Source organism: Squalius cephalus (assembly GCF_949319135.1).
Source record: "Squalius cephalus genome assembly, chromosome: 6".
Lineage (NCBI taxonomy): Eukaryota > Metazoa > Chordata > Actinopteri > Cypriniformes > Leuciscidae > Squalius > Squalius cephalus.
The window spans coordinates 37,725,450-37,747,708 of record NC_137127.1 but is presented as its reverse complement, the minus strand read 5'-3'; the positions used below and the strand labels follow the sequence as shown (position 1 = coordinate 37,747,708).

Genomic DNA, 22,259 nt, shown 5'->3' with positions numbered 1-22,259 from the left:
AAAGTATACTTTCAATGCATTGTTACAATGATCATTTCCAGCACACAGTTAAAATATACCTAAAATATATTTTTAATAAAGTGCAAATAAATACACTTTTAAAAAAAAAACTGAATTTTCACTAGATATAAAATATATTTTTTAGAAAATATACTACAGGACAATTATTCTAAAGTGTGTTAAAAGTTGTATTGTGAGAATAGCTAAAAGCATGATGCTAATATACTAAATATATTTAAAGATAGTACCATTTTTGTTAGTATATTTGCAATGTACTATTGAAAAGGAATATATTTCAAATACAATAAAGTACACTAGGGAACTACTGGTTTAGTCATTTTATACTGCGAGTATACTTGCAAGTTTTCTTTAAGTGAACATAACACCATACTTATAGTTTACTATTTATATGTTATTTTTGCACTTTAAGTATACTACTATTTTCCTGTTAAGGTATTCATTTTTTATATTTGAAATATACCTTTAATTGTACTTTAACGTTTTCCTTTTAAACAAATATTTTATTCTAACTTCAAGCATCCTTTATTATCATTTAACAAACATGTATTCTTTTTACTTCAATGAGATCATTGTTTCTGCCTTAAATTAATACATTGTTTAAATTAATACATTATTAGCTAACTGTGTGATTTGTAAAAGTACATTTCTGAAATACATAACTTGGACACAGTCACCTCTGATTTGAGGTTGAGGATCCAAATGCAGTATTTATTGAACAGGGTAATCCAAAGGACAGGCAAGGTCAAACACAAGCAGGCAGTCCATACAAACAAACACAACAAGGCAGGGAACATGGGCAAAAATCGTAATCCATGGAACAGGCAAGAAATCCAAAAACCAAGAGACATGAAATAAGGGAAAAAATGCTCAGAATTGCAATGTAACACTAATCAAGACTTCGCAGATAATGAATGAGAAAACCAGGCTTATATGGGGTGAGCTAAACAAGATAATGAGACACCGTTGAATGTGATAATGGATGAAGAGTCCGGACAGTGAGTTATGGGAAATGTAGTTTGTGAGGGAATGACAATAGTCTGATGTGGAGTGCCCTCTGGTGGCTCTCAAGGGCACTCCAACTGGTTACATATGCTGTTTAATGTTTGATGATCGCATTATTTTACATTGGCATAAGCAATCTTCTATCACTTGTTTCTGTTTCTTTTTCACTTGTGTTTTGATCTGGAGATTCTGTACTCTTTCACTCACCATATAACAGTGAAAATATGGATAGCTGGACAATTCAGTCAATTCCTATGTACACTCAGTGGACTAGCCTACACAAAAATTCAGATACTCAGAATTAGGAACATATCTGTTGTCTTTATAAATCAATATTTTCAAACAAAGTTTATAAGACAGTATGTAAAACTATGTGAAAAAAGTATTTAAGAGGCTACTCAATCAAATGTAAAGCCAACTACAAGCCGAGTATACTTAGAATACCTAACTATACTTTTAAGTATATCTCGATCAAAAGATTAAGTACAAGTATAGGCCAAATATACTTAGACTTTTATGTCAGTATATGTCAAGTATACTTAAGTGCAATTTTAGGTGTACTTCTGAGAAGTACATTAAGTAAGTAGACTGAAAGTATAATTATTTTTAGTTTAAAAGAAGTATACTTACAGCACACTTGAATAAACTTATTTTTCACAAGGGGAAACAGATATATGTTGGGCATGATTAAAGTTAAACACACAACAGACACACAAACACTTCATATTTAGCAAAACATCCTGAAAATGGCATATTAAGCTGTTTATATTCTGCAATCTTTGATCAAAGTTTTGTTCTGTGTAAATTAAATAACATTGGGATGTAAATGGTCCTCTTCCTTACATAAATGCAAGCACCGCTACAACAGAGTGTCCTGAGGATCACCTTTATGAGATTGTCATCAAGCATGACATCGGCATCTTCATCTGACTTTATTTTGGTTCGATCTTGATTTCTCTGCAGTTGTACTTTGTGTTGTACATCCAAGCAGTCAGTCCCAAATAGCACTGATGCAGAGAACTCACATTCAATTTTCAGTAAATTATTCATTCCCTTGTGAACGTATTTATCTCAATGTATACAACTTTTAAAATGATCACCAAACTACTGTATGCACCTTTAATATCAGTATTTCTTGTAAATTTCTCCACCTTCCCCAGATTGAGAGCATCTCCAGTGTGCCTAACGTGACGGTCGGTTACTATGTGACCCATGGAGAGATGGTGTACACTGCCTCAGTGGTGGTGGAGGCTCTTAGCATCTATGGTATTGAGAGATTGATGGCAGACATTCGGCAGTTTGTGCCGCTGGTGCAGGCGATTCCCATCCCAGCAGTCCCCTGGAGACCCAGCCCTGCCATCTCATTGATGCTGAAGACAGGTCAGTCTCACAGCTCAATCTCTGTCACCACACTAATGTGTCAACGCTGCCATACATATTTTTTTCCATATCAATTTAATAATACAGCCATTGTCATTGTGAGACCTAATACTATTTGTCCAACTCATGTTGGATGTAATTTAAATTAAGCTTAATTGAATCATGATGCAGCAGAAATGAAGATGGCAGTTAAATAAAATATGACGAGAAAAAAAAGGCACAGGAGAAACAAAAGGCAGCATAACAGCTTGCAGTTAAACAAGATCCAGACCGAGAACTGAGCAAACCAAGGGTAAATAAATACACAGGATAACAAGGAACAAAACAACATACAGGTGAACAACATAATCAGTAACCAATACAGGTGAACAACATAATCAGTAACCATAGAAACAAACAGGGACCTAGGCAACTAAGGAAACGGGAACTAAACATATGGTGTACCTCTCAATATCCCTCCTCGTCTCCTCTGTCCTCCATCCTATGACCCGGAAACCGGTCGAGCTCAGCCATCTTGAAGGACATCTCAATTCTCTAATTGCACCATGAGGAGTCGAGGATCGAGGAGTGAGGAGGCTTCCCGAGGAGTTATGAGTGAGGATACACAGGTGTATCCTATGCGGAAGTGTTTTATGGACTAAACGTGACGCACGTATAAATTCTCCTCCCCCTTCACATCGGTCACAATAATTTTAATTTATACTTTACCTTTGCAGTTTATATAAACCACACATCTCACATATTTCAACAGGGTATCTTGCTTTATTAATATTTATTATGAATTTCTTAAATAAACAAACTTCAACAACATAAGGGCAGATCCTTTGAGCGCTGCTGATGATGCGGTGAAGTGACGCTCGAGTGATCAAGTATTCCAATGTATAAAAAAAGCTTTCATTCGATTCCTCTGTCCTCCTTTTCTTTCCTTGCAGCCTTCCCTCGTATTCTACAAGGGGATGAGCTGAGACGCGAGGAAAGGAAGCGAGGAAAGGAAACGAGTATGCACAAATAAGAAATGATAAGCACCCCTGAACTATGAACACAGAAACAAAGGGAAGAAAAGAACCTCACTATACGAGTCTCAAATAGAATTAGAATATGACAAATTGGTTCTCAAGTGCCTTGTAAGCGAAACGTCATGTCATGCTGGCATATTTAATTTGAGAGCTGCGGAAGCGGTGAAGATTTTTTAGTGAATAACTTTTGGTCTGTTTTTCAAAGCTATCATATGGCTTGGAATATGGCATACTGGCATGGACCCCTTTTATGGTGGCACCACAGACTTTGTATTTCTTTTAAGAAAAGAGGTGTCAGTAAATAAATGGGAAAACAAAGTAACTTGCATTACTTATTTGAAAAAGTAACTCAAATAGTTTGTTATAAATTTAAAAGTAATGCATTACTTTACTAGTAACTTAAAAAGAGTAATCTAATTACGTAACTAGTAATGCGTTACCCAAAACACTGCATGTGATATTGCTTAATTAGATCTTTAATAAATCCGAAATTAATTAAGCATTTAGCAATGCCATGGTATATAAAATATAATACTTTTAAGAATGGTATCCTGATGGTAAAGAGTATGTTCTGCATGTTTCAGCAACTTCTTTTCATATGGTGTCTTCTCTGTGCATGTCTTTATGTTTGTGTGTAGTTCTGAGGTTTGTAGGGCCAGGATATGACCTCAGGTCCTGCAGATTTACTCAGATGATGGAGCAGAGACTGGAGAATGCTTTTGCTGAAGCCGAGGCCATAGTGATGAACTCTCATAGCGGCCTCACTGTACAGGTGGGAAGGCTTTAACTACTTTAAAATACTTTATTAACCTCTAAATTTATAACTTTTGCATGTCAAATGAGGTTTGTTGAATTCAATGCATTCACATTTTTTTGGGGGAAAAAAAAGTTTATAATGCGTTTCATTTTCTGTCACATTTTTTTTAGTTTCTCTCTTTTCTTTTCTCACAGATCTTGAGCACATCTCAGTCTTTGGGTACTCCAGCTGTATCTCTGATATATGTGGTACATAATGGCAGTGTCTCTCTCAATGGCACAACAGCCAGTAACCTCCTCAGCCACCTGACCGCTGAGCTTGTCGGCTACTTCCTGTTTTACCCTCCACTGATCACTGCTGAGCGTAAGTCCTTTCTGGCGTTCCACAGTTATACAATTAAGATGTAACAAATGCAGTTGTTACAATTTGTATTTCCTTTTTAGATAGTATAGAATGAGTATAGTATGCAAAACTGACAATTCATTTCATTTTTGTTTATATTTATAAATCTGAACTGTCACATTAATTAAAAAAACATACAAACAAACAAACAAACAAACATATAAACAGCATTAATGTTAAAATGCTTTTTTGGGACATAATTATCTAAACATGATAGAGGCATAATGACACTGATCATTCTCTTCAGAGAGTTAAAGCATTTTCTGTTTGGTTTGTAGTCTTCACAGGTTCATGCATACATGGGCCTGGGCACAGCATGCACATCAAAGCCAATTACACTGAAAAATAATTAACAGTTGGGAATCCCAGATACACTTGTGTTTGTGTCTGTGTGGAAAGAACACGGTTCCACTAGCAACTGTATTGCGATGGTGAGAATAATCACACACCTCGCTGTCACACTTTTGCTCAAGCTGCCTGTGGGTTGTTTGCTTTCTCCTCACAGTCCATTCTCTTGTCTGCTTTGTCCTTGCTTTGATGAAGTTTGTATTTAAATGTTCTTAAGTTGAAATGGATTTATTTACAGAACAGTGTTTGTCAAGTTTTCCAGAATTATTTTTCAGCTCTGCCCAAACTTGAGATGGCATTCAGACTATGAAGGACGCAAGAGGACAACTCATTGAGTCTTCCTGTTTTTTTATTTACTTCTGTTTGCAGAGGTATGGGTAGAAGCAATAGTAGAAGCAGTAGTTGCAGTAGCTGCAGTAGGTTGATAATCTTTAAAAGATAAATTGAAACAAAACAAATATACATTAACATAAAGATATTTAAACTAACATTTAACATCTCATTCACCATCAACGTATTAACTACAGTATAATCAACTAAATCAAATGCCTTCACAATTAATTATAAATGTTAACAAACTTAAAACATACCTTTCAAACTCAAATAATTGGTCAACACAAATCATACAAAGCTTAGCATCAATCAGTACTGTAGCAAATTCCATCAAATAAGCTTAAACACAATACTGACATTATACAACTTCAAAGTTGATATTTTACATCAACATAATTTAAGTTAATGTTCATACCAGTTGCGTCTTCAAACTTGAATTTGAGCTGAATGTGTGAAAGTCCTTGTTAATCAATCAAGAGATCTTCTCCAAACTTTTTCACCTGCATGTGCTCTCAGAGGTGCACCACTATATTGTTCCCCCCTGGAAACACAACTTCTCAGGTTCCAGCTCAGCCACCACACTGCACTGCACTTCAGGAATTTCTTTACATGGAGGATTTTGAAGTAAATGCTAATTTTTTCTTGACGAAACACCTCCCACTTGACCTCCTGGTTCACGAACCCAAGGAGGTCACTCCAATCACCTTGTTATAACTTTTACTTTTGTTCTTGCTTTTGTTCCTCTACAGGAATAAAAACAATCAGTTGTCTGACATCCCTATGAACGATTGTAGCAGGGATTTTAGTTGACAGGTTCTTAACTTTTATCTCTTTGGACAGGCTTCACAGTTGAGACTGGGTAGCTAGGGTAGGTTTTCACATTTACATCTCTTACAATGCCCTTCTTATCAAGGTTGACGCTAATGACTCTGGCAAGCCTATACTGACCCCTTTATGCGTTCTGGTCAGCTAGCCAGACGATGTCTCCTATGACCACATTTAGCTGTTTTGTGTGCCACTTACTCCTCACAAATAAGTTAAGTCCAGCCAATTGACTCCACTTCTTCCAGAACCGGTTCACTTCAGCTGGAATTACCCTTAGCCTTTTGTAAGAATAGCCTTCAAACTCAAAGCTACCCAGATCTCCTTTAGGTCTGGTTCTTCCGAGCAGGAGATAATTTGGGCTGATATAGTCCACACAGTCTTCCCGGCTCTGAGTTATTGCATCAATGGGCCTTTCATTAGCAAGGTTAGCCGCTATGTATAGAAATGTTTGGAACTCACTCCATGTGAAGATTCCGTCTCCTCCTAGGTTATGTAAGGCTCATTTCACAATGCGAACAGCTGCTTCTGCAGGTCCTTTCCTGTGGGGTGTGTCTGCTGGATGGATTTTTCAACTCCATTCTGTTCCAAGCTTGGAAACCTCATTCTCGAGTTCTGACCTCTGGGACTCGTCCAAGAACAAGTAGAGTTCCTTCAGGGCAGGTCTGGCTCCCACAAAGTTTTTTCCAGGGTCGGACCACAGCTTTCCTGCTAGGCCAGGAGGAAACTTTCAGTTGACTGGTCACTGACAACATCTGTGTGCATAGCTCTGGATGCCATACAACAGAAGACAATCCCCCCTACCTTCAGCCTTACTTTCTTCTTTACCTCATCCTTCACTTCATAAGGTCCAAATAAGTCTACTGTTGTGTATTCAAATGGTCTTGCTGGTGTCGTTCACTCTGGTAGAAGGTCACCCATGGTCTGCTGACACTTTCTTGCTCTTTCTTTTCTACATGCTACACAGTTGTCAACAACTCTTTTTGCTCATTTTCATCCTTTTATCACCCAAGCCTTCTTTCTCATCCGCAGGAGAGTACCTGCTATTTCTTCATGGTTCACACTGTGGGCTTCTTGAGCTAGAAGAGTGGATATCCATGCTTCATATGGTAGAATGGGTACTGCTGTTTCTTCATTATTGAATATTTGGAACCTTCCTCCACTAACTAAGAGTCCTGTATCTTCATCTCTAAACACTGCAAGTCTGTTGAGAGTGGTGTCTTGGAAGGTTATGCCCTCCTGAGTCGCAAGTAAGAGATCTCTCAATGTGTCTTCACATTCTCCAACAGTAAGTACAGCATGTTTGACTCCAGACCTCACATCCTTTGTTGAAGGAAATTCCTCCAACTTTGGCTTACCTGAGGTTAAATTCTTTTCAATACCATCTTCCATTTCATTGCAGCTCTCCATATCCAGGCAATGACTCTGTCCAGCTTCATCAGGCTACTGAACTTTGTGGTATCAATATTACTGCAGAGCAAGCTGGTGCTCTCCGAATTCCAGACTCAGGTTTTTTTTATCTGGGTTATTTTGCAGTGGACACCCCCCGTCTTTTCACTCCTCACCTTTTAATTGGAGATTTTAGCATTGTTTTGGCACTGTTTTTATTTCTTTTAGTCTGTGCTCTGGTCAGTGCTGCAGAAAAGAACTTTCTTTGGAGCTTGTCTATGCTTTCTTTAGTACATGCAGCAACTTCTTTAGCTGATTTTTTTCAGCCATTCTTCTACAGGTTGCCTCAAACTCTGGTCCATTCTGCCACACAGAATCTTCCTTGAGGTCGTCTGGGGTCGCTCCCCTTGATATGATGTCAGCCACGTTCAGATCTGCGAAGACTGCACCGCATATTTCAGCTTTTACTGCTTCTCCTTTTTGATCTAATGGTGACAGCTTTGCTTTGGACTCATCCAATCGAATTTGGACACCTTTTTCAGTCTCCCACCTGAAGTACACCACAGCTCTATAGCTCTTGTCACTTTCATTAGAAAATGTTACTCGACAAGGTTTCCCAATTCAGTTGGATGGTGTGAGGCTCCAATAGAAAGTAACTTGACTGAGGGGGACATATTCCTCAAAGAGCTGAATGGCTTCTTCCCTTAACCCCCTGAGGTCGGCTATCGCGCCGGCGCGATAGGCTCGTATTTTTCCGTATGAGTGCAAAAAAAATATATAATAATAATTTTTATCTTATATGCTTGTGTTATACATCAATCGATCCTGTTTAGTGTGTATTTTTTTTGTGTATGCTCATAATAAAAACAAAGTGTTGTGCTTTTCGCCAAATAAAGAAAAATAAACATGATGCGAGTTCTGCCTACTCTCCGTCAGTGAAGTCAATTCTGAAACGCATCCGAAAATGAACTGTAACTCAGCGAATACTCAGTCAAACAGGCATACAGTCACACAGGCATGAAGCTTGAATTCTCTTCTTTCAAATGAAGTAATTTTTATAAAAAACAAATATTCACAGTTTATATAATATGTATGTAAAGAGAGAGATGTCAGTCGTTCTCATCTCAGCTAATTAAGTTTTAATGTGACTCCGCCTACGGAGACCGCGCTATTCAAACGCAAATGTGAGGCGATCCATACAAACCTGTGAAACGCCCACATCCGCTGGATAAGGCCGGTGAAACACTGGATGCGTGGCGTAAGCGTCTCAGCTGCGTGGCGTGTCCGTTTTTATTTCGGCTCCCATCCATGTTAACAGTTTAGAGTTTGCATACTGCCTGTGTGAGACGCGTGGAAAACGCGTGCATTCTAGAAATAGAACCGACGCCTATTTTTCACGCGACACGCAAGCGTCTTGGAAGCGTTTCCATGCAAAATTGAATAGGAAAATCTGTTTATTTGTCATTTTGACATGAATACATATTAATAAATGTCCTTTTGATGTTTAAAAGTGTCTAGGTTTTGACATAAATGCAAATATAAATGTAATTTTACAAAATATGATCGATTTTCAAATACTGCTGTATTGAATGAACAGCTTTTAGCAAACTCTATTGCTATACTGAGATGAGGAATATATACTGTATGTGTTTTGTCAAAAATAAAGTCATCAACTAACTAATGAATCCTTTACTTTGAAATACGTATGATAAAATGTATACTTTAGTTTTGAAAGACGTTGACTAGTTTTGAAAAGATTATAAAGTATGTATGTGCATGCATATATATATATGTGTGTGTGTATATATGAAGAGTTCAGATGCAAAAGCCTCTAAATGCCATCTGAAATTTTCTCCTAGAATGATCATTTTTATGAAGCTTGTATATTTAAGTTAGCTATAGGTGACACACCTGAATGAATGGCTCATTAAGTATGCAGGGACGTAGTCTCACCAGGTGTGAACTACTACATATGCATGATGCTGTTGGAGCGTTTACGCCCCATCCGCATATTGGCTTTCCAAACTAAAAGTGTTTCACAAAACTAAAATCAATGTATCGTTTTTTTGTGAATGATTAGGCAGGATGATTTTCATATCATTTTGAAGAAAAAACACTAGGCGATGAAATCCATTAGTCAAAAGTCTTATTGCCACATATTTAGTATGTGTTTTGTGGCCTTATTTCAGAAACTTTAATTTTTAGTTTTTTCGATAACCATGCATAAACATTATTCTCTCAAAAATGAAAACATGTACATACATGTGGCTCACATATTATGGAAGTCCTGTGCTATATAGAGTGAATTTACACCTTTGCCATTAATATGTTTATAAGCAACTGAAAAAAGCACAAATGTCAGGGCATGTCAGAACATCTCAAGGACCCCAAAAACACCCCAGACCCCAGAGGGTTAACTTTTCAGAAAGTGGCTTGTCCGAAGTGTCTCGGGTCAGACATCTGCTCCCAGCTTTCTGAAATGCTTTTCTTACCAGAATGGTACCCTTTTGCTTAGCTGGTTTGATGAGACCTATTGGATCATAAAGGCTAGCTACTTGGCTTAGCAGCTCTCTTCTATTTAGTGGGTTAGGAGTGTTTCCTCTCACCTCTTCTCCAAGGAGATTTTTTCCAACTCTTTTTTTATTTTTCCTCTTTGAGAAGTTGATTGAGGTCATTGGATACAGTTTGTCCTCTTCAACCAGGTATCCAACTCCCAGGGCTTTATTATCTTCTCTCCTCATTTGATTTGTTAAAATAAGCACTTTTCCCACTGATGCTTTAGCCGTTTCTGGTACAATATATGCTTTGGCGTGATCGGACCCATGGTACAGATGGTACTCAACCAGAATAATACTTTTACCGCCGCCGTTCCCGCGGCGGTAAATTGCGGGTGTGTATTTGCAACCTCTTACCGTTAAGTGGCGCTACAATCACAGACCTTGCAAAGTGTCAGTTTATTCTCTCTATTGCGTAATCTGCCGCCGCGCCACAGCTCATTGAGAGCGATTGAAAGCTGGTAGCAGATCAATTCAAATGAAACATTTAACGAATTCATAATCACAATACTGAAATTACTGAAATTGAATTGAATAAATTTAATAATGAAAACATTTTCAACATAAAACATTGCAATAGAAAAATATTAGGCTACATCAATGAGGCTTTGCACGACCATACGCTGATTTCACGCAGCCGCCATTTTGAAATCGAAAGTGAGGCTCCGGTGGGAAGAACCCCGGAAGTAAAGATAAACAACAATGCCTTGGACTACCAACCTGAAGCTGCTGCCGCGATTTACACTATTGGATGTTAATATCCAATATAGGATATGAATATAGTTCATTCCTGCTTCGTTTTTTACATTCTGAATTATATATATAAAAAGTATTTTATTTATAAATGAATTTCACTGTATATAGTCTAAAGTATGAAAGAAATGTATGTACAGTTTTAGAATTGACACAACATCATTAAACACAACAATACGCCATGGCATTCACGACTCTCCTGTGATTAAAGGCGACACTTCCGGTTTTCTTCCCACCGGAGCCTCGCTTTCGATTTCAAAATAACGGCTGCGTGAAATCAGCGTATAAGACGTTATTATAACAGCGTTCAGACGATAACTATGTGGTCAACGCATCAATATGAGCCTTGAGGAGCTTCAAGCGATTCGAGATCGAATCTCAGTGTAGCCGACAGCGTATACGTTTTACCATTCTTGATGCTTAAATATGTATCTGTTTATTAAAGTCAATCGTTTTGTTTAATTATCGATTGTAGGCTACACTACATAACATACATTTTCTACATTCCATTAGAGCCTCACAGACGACAAAACTTATGAAGGAAGATTGTCAGCCGATCGCACCAGAAAATGAAGATTATGAAGCTCGTCTTTAATCTGAATCTGCTAAATTATTGTTTTGTGAATCATTCACGAAATTGAGATGACTGACAGTGATACCCGGCCATAGCAACGGAAGACATTTTTCAGAACAGATTGAAAAAAAGAGAAGACTTTCAATCCTACAGTATTGCTTTCAATAAAAAAATTAAAATGTAAGAGAACACTAAATTAATTAAGTTCGAAACCCCATCGAATATTTCAAGGTATACATAAAGTGTCGGGACAGTTTATTTATTTAAAACAGGGTTGCATCAAGTTTAGAGATTATTCCCTTTGCGATGCAAAACACGGAATCTTATTCTTGCAACATTTTAAATTTGTATTGCCAAAGAAATTGCAGCCAAGTTAACCAATTAAAACGGTACAAAAAGAAAATAGTTCAAAGCAACATAAATTAGGCGCTACAATCACAGACTTTGCAAAGTGTCAGTTTAATTCTCTCTATTGCGTAATCTGCCGCCGCGCCGCGGCTCATTGAGAGCGATTTAAAGCTGGTATCAGATCAATTCAAATGAAACATTTAACGAATTAATCACAATACTGAAATTACTGAAATTAAATTGAATACATTTAATAATGAAAAATATCAGGCTACTTGACTGCATTGAGACGATAGCTTTGTGGTCAACGCATCAACATAAGCCTCGCGGAGCTTCAACCGATCCAAGATCGAATCTCAGAGTAGCCGACAGCGTTTATGTTTTAACGTTCTTGATGCTTAAATATGTAACTGTTTATTAAAGTCAAGCTATTTGTATCAATTGTAGCCTACATTACAACATAAATTTGCTACATTCCATTTGAGCCTCTGCACAGACAACAAAACTTATGAAGGAAAATTGTCAGCCGATCGCACCAGAAAATGATGATGAAGTTCGTCTTTAATCTGCTAAATTATTGTTTTGTGAATCAATCACGAAATTGAGATGACTGACAGTGATACCCGGCAATAGCAACGGAAGACATTTTTCAAAACAGATCGAACAAATCAGAAAAAGACTTTCAATAGCCTACAGTAGCCTATTGCTTTCTCACACACACACACACACACACACACACACACACACACACACACACACACACACACACACACACACACACACACACACACACACACACACACACACACACACACACACACACACACACACACACACACACACACAAAAAAAAAGTAAAAGAACACTCCCAAAAGAGCACATTTCAAGGTTTAAATAAAGTGTCGGGACAGTTTATTTAAAACAGGGTTGCATCGAGTTTAGAGTTTATTCGATGCAAAATAAGAAACACAGAATCTTATTCTTGCGACATTTTACATGTGTATTGCCAACGAAATTGCTGCTAAGTTAAAAAATTAAAACGGTACAGAACGAAAATAGTTCAGAGCAACATAAATTAAGAACAGGCGTTTTTCTTTGATTCTCTCTCGCGCTGGATCTCTTTTTGGTAAGTTTATTTTGTCTCCCTCACAGCGCGCCAGGTCTTTCTCGAAATTAAACATTTCAGGGTAAAAACACATCATACAGCTGATAATACTGTATATGTCGCTGCGTGTCATCCACACAAATCACGAAAGAAAAAACTAAGAAAAATACCTTTGTTGCTTCACAGACACAGCATGCCTTGCTGAATTCACCTTACAATAAAACGAGGTTGATCGCGAATTAAAGAGCTCCGTATCTGCTAAATTGAAATTGTGTGTGGAAAACCTTTAAATACAATAAAAAAAACTACAATATTTATAATTTAATAAGATATAGGGGCTACATATGGACTTTTGGAGATTTTGAGATTCATCCTTAAAAGAATTTTGCCTTTGCCTGCTCATCAGGCTGGCTATCCGACACTCTCCATATGAAAGACGGAACATTAACACCTCTTGTCCTGCACCCCCACGATAAAGCCACTATACTGCCTTCTCCAAACCCCCAACGGGCTAGTTTGAGACTGACTTAAAACAAAGAATTTGCAATTCACACTTAAATCTTAAAAAATAAAAATCTGCCTGCCTCTATGGGAATTTAACATAGGTGTGTCCAAACTTATGCACCCTGTATTTTAAGGAAGAACATTTATTTATTTACAATACATTATTCATTCACAAAGAAAATTGGTGTCCTTAAAGGTTGGATTTTTCCTAATTTTTTAAATAAAGGCATTAAGTTCAGTTTCCAAAAGATGATTTTTTATTCCTCTTTTTAGTCAACTTTAGTATGGGTGTCTAAACTTATGCATAGCACTGTGTGTATATATATATATATATATATATATATATTTATATAACAGAACTGCTTTTGAAATTACGATTGGAATTATTATAGGCTACAGATGTAAAGTCATTGCATAATATTTGTTCCTTAGTGTAAAATGGAAATGCATGGTAATTTTATTTTATAAGCAAAAAATTATGGTGTAACTATGGTGAGTTTTAGAACTATAGGCTATACAATGCATTAATAGGCTAATATAAAAAATTCCAGTAGTCCAAGTTGGTTCGGGATTTGAACCCGTGTCATCTAAATGATCGAAACGTATGTTCTACCACTCGGCCATGATTTTACTCTTTGCAAAATGCTCAAACGTTCCAATGTGTGTTCGCTCACACGAGCGAGAAGCGCTCTTCATTCGTCTCATTCGTCTCATTCCTCAATAGAATAGTACAAATAATCAGCTTCATTACACATAATTTACTTTTGTTTGTTATTTTTGGTATTACATTTTTGTGTGTGTGTGTGTGTTTTATCGCACTGCTCCCCGGGGAATAGCTTGTCGCCCACCGACGTCTAGGCCTACAATATGAAATACAGGTTATATTGTTATCGTCTCTATTTTTAATTTGTTATTCTATTTTTCTGGCCTTATAAAATGTTCTATTCTGTTTACCATAGTTGTAGTATTTCATCCTTACTGTTAATTGACATTAACCCCACTTACGGCAATTGAAAAAAATGCAGCAATTGCTGCGGTTTTGCACAATATCCCTTTGCGCCACCTGGCGGTCATTTCGCGAATGACTTTGAAATGCGACTGGTTTATTTTTGCCGCGGTAGTTTTGCCGCGGCAGCTGGCGCGGCGGTAATAGGCATTCTGGTTGAGTACCATCTGTATGAGGAAGAACCCACCAGCCTTTAGGATTACTTCAACCCCTTCAGTGATCTTGTCCAGCCTTTTCCTGTCATTGTGGGAAGTCAAGATATCATCAACATGAATCCTCTTCCAGGATCCTATGCTCCTCCTTCAGATGAGCAAACGCAGGTAGCTTTGCTTTTTCTCTCATGGTCAGTTGTGCGATGCACCCAGCTGGTCGATCACCAATATTAACTTGGGTAAAGGCATACTCTTCAATTTTTCCATCTTCTGTGTCTCTCCACAGAAATCTATGAAGGCGCATCTCTAATTCTTCCAAACACACGTAGTTGTACATTTTTTTGATGTCACCAAGGGCTGCATGCACACCTCTTCTGAACCTGAGGAGGACTGCTTGGATTGGATTAAGAACATCAGGCCCTTTCAGCAGTAGGTCATTCATGCTGAGTCTTCTGAAATTCTGGCTGCTGTTCCATACGAGCAAAGGTGACAAGTAACGAAGTACAAATACAAATAATTTGTACGCGATCCATTGTGTACATCGTCTGCCTCTAAAGTTTGACTTTTTGCACCATCAGTTTTGCCAGATTGGGCGGTTTTGAATTTGATTGTGCGGGTGGACAAACTTTGGGCTGGTTTGGGGTCAGTTCAGCGGTTTTCAAACATCTACATTTTAAAGTCGAATTGGTTAAAAAAACTAAACTAAAGTGTGCATGTTGTACAGAAAATCAGTCATCATGACATTACTAAACACACGCCCATGCAGAGTCAGCTGGCGTTAGTGTTGACGTCACCGACGAGCACACACTTTTAGCCAATCAGCGATCAGAAGCAGACGCGGTTTAGCGCGATAATTTGTAGCTAATTTCAAGTGATCGCTAATGCCAAAGTGACATACTATACAGTAGATACATATAAGTTGTATCTACAGGAAAGAGTGAGATAGTGAGCAACTCTAAAAACGTACACATGTGGTGGGAGATGACTCAATGATGAATATAACTCTATATTCAGAGGAGAGAGCACAGTTGAATGACTTGATTTGAAATTGAATATGGGACGACTCCTTTCCATGGTAATGTGCACACTTGCCTAACCAGACATCTGCAACTTTTACACCATCCAGACTGCATGCCCTCTACTTGTCCCACCCTGACAGCTGCTGAAAAAGGTTTGAATCAACGATGAATCAGTTTTGACTGCTAAATTATGCGTTATGTTCTACAATGTGTACTTCTGATGGTTAAAGTCATCGATTTATTTCTTGATTGCCGTTTTGACAGTGTCCACCTGGACATTTTTGTCATATTTGCTAATTCTCCTTAATTATTGCCCTGTTTTGATCCATTTTCCTGGAAAATTTATTTATTTTTTATTTTATTTTATCATCGTTATTTTGTTTTAAGGAGATAAAAATGGTGCTTATCAACCTTGAATAGCATGGTAATAAAATTATATCACATTATTTTTGGCAGTAAAATTTTGGCCGTTTTTTTCTTGGACTGGGCAGGATTGGGTGAGCTTTTGGGCAGGGAATCACTGTCCCAATTTGGCAACACTGTGCACCATTACAATACTTATAGGCAACTAGTCATCATATCTTCCGCTCCATGAAACACATTAATGCTCAGTAGTACACATATGGTTCTTTAATGAATTTGCATTGTACTAAAATGCGTTCATTTTCAATGGGCATATATGCGGCTGAAACAGTAGCCTAGTGCATCGCAAATTTGTATTATAGTAAAAAATCATTATAGTCATTATGACCTTTAGAAAAAGGTTTTTTTTGTTTTGTTTTTTTGTTTTGTTTTTGAGGAGGTGGGGTAGTGCACTATAGGCCCCTGTGACGCGACTTAAGCTTTTGTCCTTAATGCCATTTTACTTTTATACTTTTACTTGAGTAAAAAGCTTGAGTTGATACTTCAACTTCTACAGAAGTCTTTTTAAACCCTAGTATCTATACATCTACTTGAGTGATGAATGTGAATACTTTTGACACCTCTGCATACGAGACGCACAGGTGTTGTCACAGAATGTTGGTTAGGTGCTACCAAGTGACTTACATACCACACTGGTCCTTTTCAGCTGGCAGTGATTTCTTTGGTGAGTTTCTATGCAGCTCTTCTTTCCACCATTTCATGGATTTGTGCTGCATATGCTACCTGCCACTCTGGTTCTTTCTTGAGTTGCTTCTCTATCCTTAAAAAAGTGGCTGAAGACATATTCCAAGTGCTTGAGAACATATATGGAAACAAGTGGAAAAGAAGTATGCTTCCTCACAGTCCACAAGGAAAGGTGGATGTGTTGTTTGTGAAGCTGAAAAGCACCAGGAGAAGATATTCTTCTGCAAACGGTTCAAAAAGTTGAAGCCTGGTGATAAGCTGAACGCTGTGGAAAAGCTGGGGGCATGCAAAAGAAGCCTGAAATGTCATGATGAAGATAGTGAATGTAAAGATACTTACTTGTAGAGGAACAGGGACTGTAAGAAAAATAACTCTCCAGACCTTTATTTGCCTGAAAGGAGACTTCAAAAGGAGTCCCTGCACATTCTGTCATCTATGCTGTCAAAGAGTTGGATCTTTTATACTTCAACTGAGCCGGTTGGCTCCCCATGATTTTGCAGACTTTCCCAGTCTCTATTCCATCGATGGAAATTCCTTTTGCATCCACTAAACTTGGGTAAACTGGTTGGCTTTATTCTCAGCGTTGGTTGTGGTTGTGGAACTGGTATGGATATCTGGGGAACCCTCGCTCTGTCCCTTTCGTCTTCTGCTATTCTTTGTGCGATGATGAATTCCACTTTCCTTGCTTCAAGGTTTTGCTGCATGCTTTCAGATCCTTCAATCTAGCTTCTAGACTGGGGTTTTCTGCTGCTGGAATCCACATCTCCCAAACTGCTAGGCTTGTGATTGCACCTTGGATTATTCCCTTTGCAACATCCAGCTGGAACTCATAACTATCTCTGTTTACAGCAATAACGGGTGTTGCAGCAGCTCTATCTCAGGCTGTTTCTGCTTCCTGGATTGCTGTTCCCATCTCATCTTTACCATATCTCGACCATAAGTTGAACAGGACGATTTTCCTGACCTCTTCCAATCTTACTTCACATTCTTGGATTGTCTTTTCGAAATCAGCTTGCTCCTGCTTACCAAGTTCAACCTCTTCACCACCTGCCATGTCAGCTTCAATGTCTGCCAGTAAACCAGATCTATATTCATCATTTGTCTCGCTGACATTCCTTGCCTCAGAAATGAGCGTCTTGAACTCCTCTTGTAGTTCACTTTTTGTCAAGTGTTTCGCTCCCCTGCTGAGGAATTTTGCTTGCTTGGTGAATGCACTTTTAGCTAAGGTCGTCTCTTACTTCAGCTGCTTCACTGCTTTCCCAAGAGCTTCCTGCGCCATTGTGAGATGATTTCAGATGATTCCCCTCTCTGCGTCGACAACTTTCTGAGACTTTTAGGCCTTTAATTCCTCTGTCTTCATTGCCACGCTGATTATCAACTGTCAAGTTTTCCAGAATTGTGTTTCAGCTCTGCCCAAACTTGAGATGCCATTCAGACTATGAAGGACGCAAGCGGACAACTCATTGAGCTTTCCTGTTTTTTATTTACTTCTGTTTGCAGAGGTATTGGCAGAAGCAATAGTAGAAACAGTAGTTGCAGTAGGTTGATAATCTTTAAAAGATAAATTGAAACAAAACAAATATACATTAATATAAATAAAGATATTTAAACTAACATTTAACATCTCATTCACCATCACCATATTAACTACAGTATAATCAACTAAATCAAATGCCTTGACAATTAATTATAAATGTTAACAAACTTAAAACATACCTTTCAAACTCAAATAATTGGTTAACACAAATCATACAAAGCTTAGCATCAATCAGTACTGTAGCAAATTCCATCAAATAAGCTTAAACACAATACTGACATTATACAACTTCAAAGTTGATATTTTACATCACCATAATTTCAGTTAATGTTCATACCAGTTGTATCTTCAAGCTTGAATTTGAGCTGAATGTGTGAAAGTTCTTGTTAATCAATCAAGAGATCTTCTGCAAACTTTTTCATCTGCATGTGCTCTCAGAGGTGCACCACTATATTGTTCCCCCCTGGAAACACAACTTCTCAGGTTCCAGCTCAGCCACCACACTGCACTGCCCTCTTCAGGAATTTCTTTACATGGAGGAATTTTTTCTTGACGAAACACCTCCAACTTGACCTCCTGGTTCACGAACCTTGTTATAACTTTTACTTTTGTTCTTGCTTTTGTTCCTCTACAGCAGTGTTCTTCAACCCTGCTCCTGAAGGACCCCCAACACTGCACGTTTTCTTTGTCTCTCTAATCAAACACACCTGATTCAATTCATCAGCTCATTATCACATGGGTTAATGAGCTGATGAGTTGAATCAGGTGTGTTTGATTAGGGAGACAAAGAAAACGTGCAGTGTTGGGGGTCCTTCAGGACCAGGGTTGAAGAACACTGCTCTACAGGAAGAAAAACAATCAGTCGTCTGACATACCTATGAAGGATTGTAGCAGGGATTTTAGTTGACAGGTTCTTAACTTTTATCTCTTTGGACAGGCTTCACAGTTGAGACTGGGTAGCTAGGGTATGTTTTCACATTTACATCTCTTACAATGCCCTTCATATCAAGGTTGATAATACTAATTTCATTCATAAATTTTACACTCATTCACTACACACACTCATTATTTTGTAGTGATGTGATATCCCCTGGAGCACCTTTTTTCCAGCAAACACAGTCCACCGAATATTTTTCCTATTATAAGGTAGAATTTGTTATTCCTTATCCATGCCTTTCCGAATAAGGTAGTGAAGTAGTCATATTTAGACATCATTGACATCATATTTAGAGTCATTGAGTCATTCATTGAGTCATTCACCCAACCAATTATTTGTTTAAAACTGATTCATACAAGACACTGAAACCAGCACTACAAACCATCAAGACAAAAACACCCCCACTGCATTGATCCTGCTTTGATCATTTTTAAAATTGGTTTCATCGTTTTAGTCATCATTTTCGTCTTTCATTATATGTATCTATTTATAATAAAAAAAATGGGACCTGTGACCCTGTAGAGCAGGGGTGTCAAACTCAGTTCCTGGAGGTGCCACAGCCCTGCAGAGTTTAGCTTCAACCCTAATTAAACACACCTGATCAGGTAATCAAGTCCTTCAGGCTTATTTGAAAACTGCAGGTGTGTGTGTGTTGAAGCAGGGTTGGAACAAAACTCTGTAGGGCTGTGGCCCTCCAGGAACTGAGTTTGACACCTGTGCTGTAGAGCAGGGGTGTCAAACTCAGTTCCTGGAGGGCCACAACCCTGCAGAGTTTAGCTCCAACCAGCTCCAAAAACACCTGCCTGGAAGTTTCTAGTAATCCTGAAGACCTTGATTAGCTGATCAGGTGTGTTTAATTAGGGTTGGAGCTAAACTCTGCAGGGCTGTGGCCCTCCAGGAATTGAGTTTGACACCCCTGCTGTAGAGGATAAAGCGGTTTGAGGAATTGATGGATGGGTTTTGAAAAATACATTTTCTATGAAAAATGATATGCTTGTAAAAATTAAACGCTGGTCAAAACACTTAGGCTTTTGTTCCTCAGATTAGACCCTAGAAGACCTTAGTGGAGTAATTCAACAGCTGTTGGAATTTTACAGGCTGCTTAGTGATTCTGCCTTCAAGACAGGATGTCAGCCAGAGCCTTTAATCACACTGCCAGTATGCAATCGAGTAAAGGTTTCATTTGGGGAATGCGGCTAGACTCTCTGTACTGTCTGTTGGAGAGTAGATGTGCTCAGCTAAGCCTCTAGACCCAGGATCAAAGCAATGTCTTTGGATACAAGCTTTCTTATCTACCCTTCCTCTCTACAACAGTTTCTTTTGCTTTCTTTCCCTCCCCTCTCACTATCTTTCCTCTGCAGCTCTGGAATACCATAACCTCAACACATCAGTAGCAACCAGGCCATTTTGGATAATCACAGGTAATCATCTTATTGATGAATGTTCATTACTAACCATATAAATGAAAGAACATCATTTAGAAAGAAGAATTCGATTCTTTTCTGCTTGCTCTGTTGACTTTGACTCTGTTGACATCCGCCCACAACTTTTGTTCTGGATAACTGAGATTTCCATAGATGATTTTCACTCCAATTCCCATTATATGGAGGGATGTGGTGTAAAATCAAATTGTGGTTTTTACTCTGTATATGTTTGCTTTAAGGTCCTCTATTATGCTAGAATACTCCTAAAACCTCACATAAACAAACTGTTAGAACATGTGGGAAACATCTGGGAAATGTTTTTGTTGTGTTATATTACAAGCATTTTCACATAACATGCATAACAAATACTTAAACCATTTGCTCCAGTGAGTTTGTATAATACGTATAATAACATGCTGCCATTCTATGGCAAGATTAGATAATTTTAAATTTCTTTCCATTCTGTGTAAACACAGCAACCCATCTCCTGTACTGTCCCTGTAATTGATCAGTTAATCAAGATCTGAGTGATGAATAATGCTAATATTCATGAATTGGTACGGGGCACATATTAATTGATCCTGCTTTGACTTTGTTTGAAACTATTTTTATTGGCAGAGCAAAAACAAACAAAACGACAAAGTCATTTTTGTCATCGGTTTCATCATCGTTTTGGTCATAATTTTCATCATATCGTTGACCAAGTACAACATAATTGAGAAGTAACTACTGTGAGCAAGACCCTACAGCAGTGGTTCAGCAGCAACTCTAGCCCTCGAGGTCCTCCGTCCTGAAGAGTATAGCTCAACCCTGATCAAACTCATCTGCCCATAACTTTTTAGCAATCCAGAAGACATCAATTAGCTTGTTCAGGTGTGTTTTAGAACCTAAATGCTGCAGAACTTGAGGGCCATCACTGAGAAACTCTGCTCTACAGCAAGACTCTTTCATTTAATGTCTCTCCCTCTCCCTCTCTTTATCTCTCCAGTGATTCAGGATGTGGAAAACTCCTCTCTGGAAGGACACTACCAGAGCTTTGCCAGTCTGATGGAGGAGCGGTTGGCTGAGCTCTTCATGGTGGCACATCAGCAAGGTGTTCGCTTCAAAAGGGCAACAACGGTGGGCAGTTACACTGTCCAGGTACGACCTAATGGAACTTCCAAGTGCTAATGTATTGAGCAAATTTATTGCGAACAAATAAATAATTATCAAAAACATACATACATATATTAATTCTGGAAGACAGATTCACACACCCTATGTAAGAAATGGCCATAGTTTGGCCCAACAGTATAGTAATTTCTTACTTGAATTAGTTTTAGCTGAAGATGTGAAAATATCATAGTTAATTTGGAAATTGGCCAAACTATAATGCTTCCATATGTTTTTCCTTCAAATTAAATTTGTTTAGAGATCTACAATCATGATTTGAAATTAACACCGCCAACCTGCCAAATGCAGTTGACAATCCACTGTGTCGGGTAATGCATATCAACACACTAGCCAATTTGGTGGGTTATGATTCATATTCTATCTATCACTTTGCATTGCATCGCTATCAGAGCCCTTCCCCCAAAAGGAGCCTCAAACAATAGCAAAACAACGCTTAAAGAGGCCATGCCTTTAAAATTCGAACACATTGTTTTCTATGACTGTACGCACACCGCACCGCACCACAGCACCGCCACTCACAGTTTTCTATTAAAATACAACAATTTAGGTCGAATATATTTACGTATTTAGATTCACTGTTTTGGACTGCCGCCTT

The 22,259-nt window shown here is 38.2% G+C and overlaps 1 protein-coding gene across 2 annotated transcripts in view; it reads left to right on the top strand.

Annotated features, from left to right (window-relative positions):
- kiaa1549lb (KIAA1549-like b) overlaps positions 1 to 22,259 on the top strand; it is a 235,947-nt gene that overhangs the window by 66,944 nt on the left and 146,744 nt on the right. For both annotated transcript variants that reach the window (XM_079874251.1, XM_079874250.1), the window contains exons 5-9: positions 2,184 to 2,403; positions 4,058 to 4,191; positions 4,371 to 4,539; positions 20,429 to 20,488; positions 21,480 to 21,631. In XM_079874251.1, the coding sequence (XP_079730377.1) occupies positions 2,184 to 2,403; positions 4,058 to 4,191; positions 4,371 to 4,539; positions 20,429 to 20,488; positions 21,480 to 21,631 (735 nt within the window). The remainder of the gene's footprint in view (positions 1 to 2,183; positions 2,404 to 4,057; positions 4,192 to 4,370; positions 4,540 to 20,428; positions 20,489 to 21,479; positions 21,632 to 22,259) is intronic.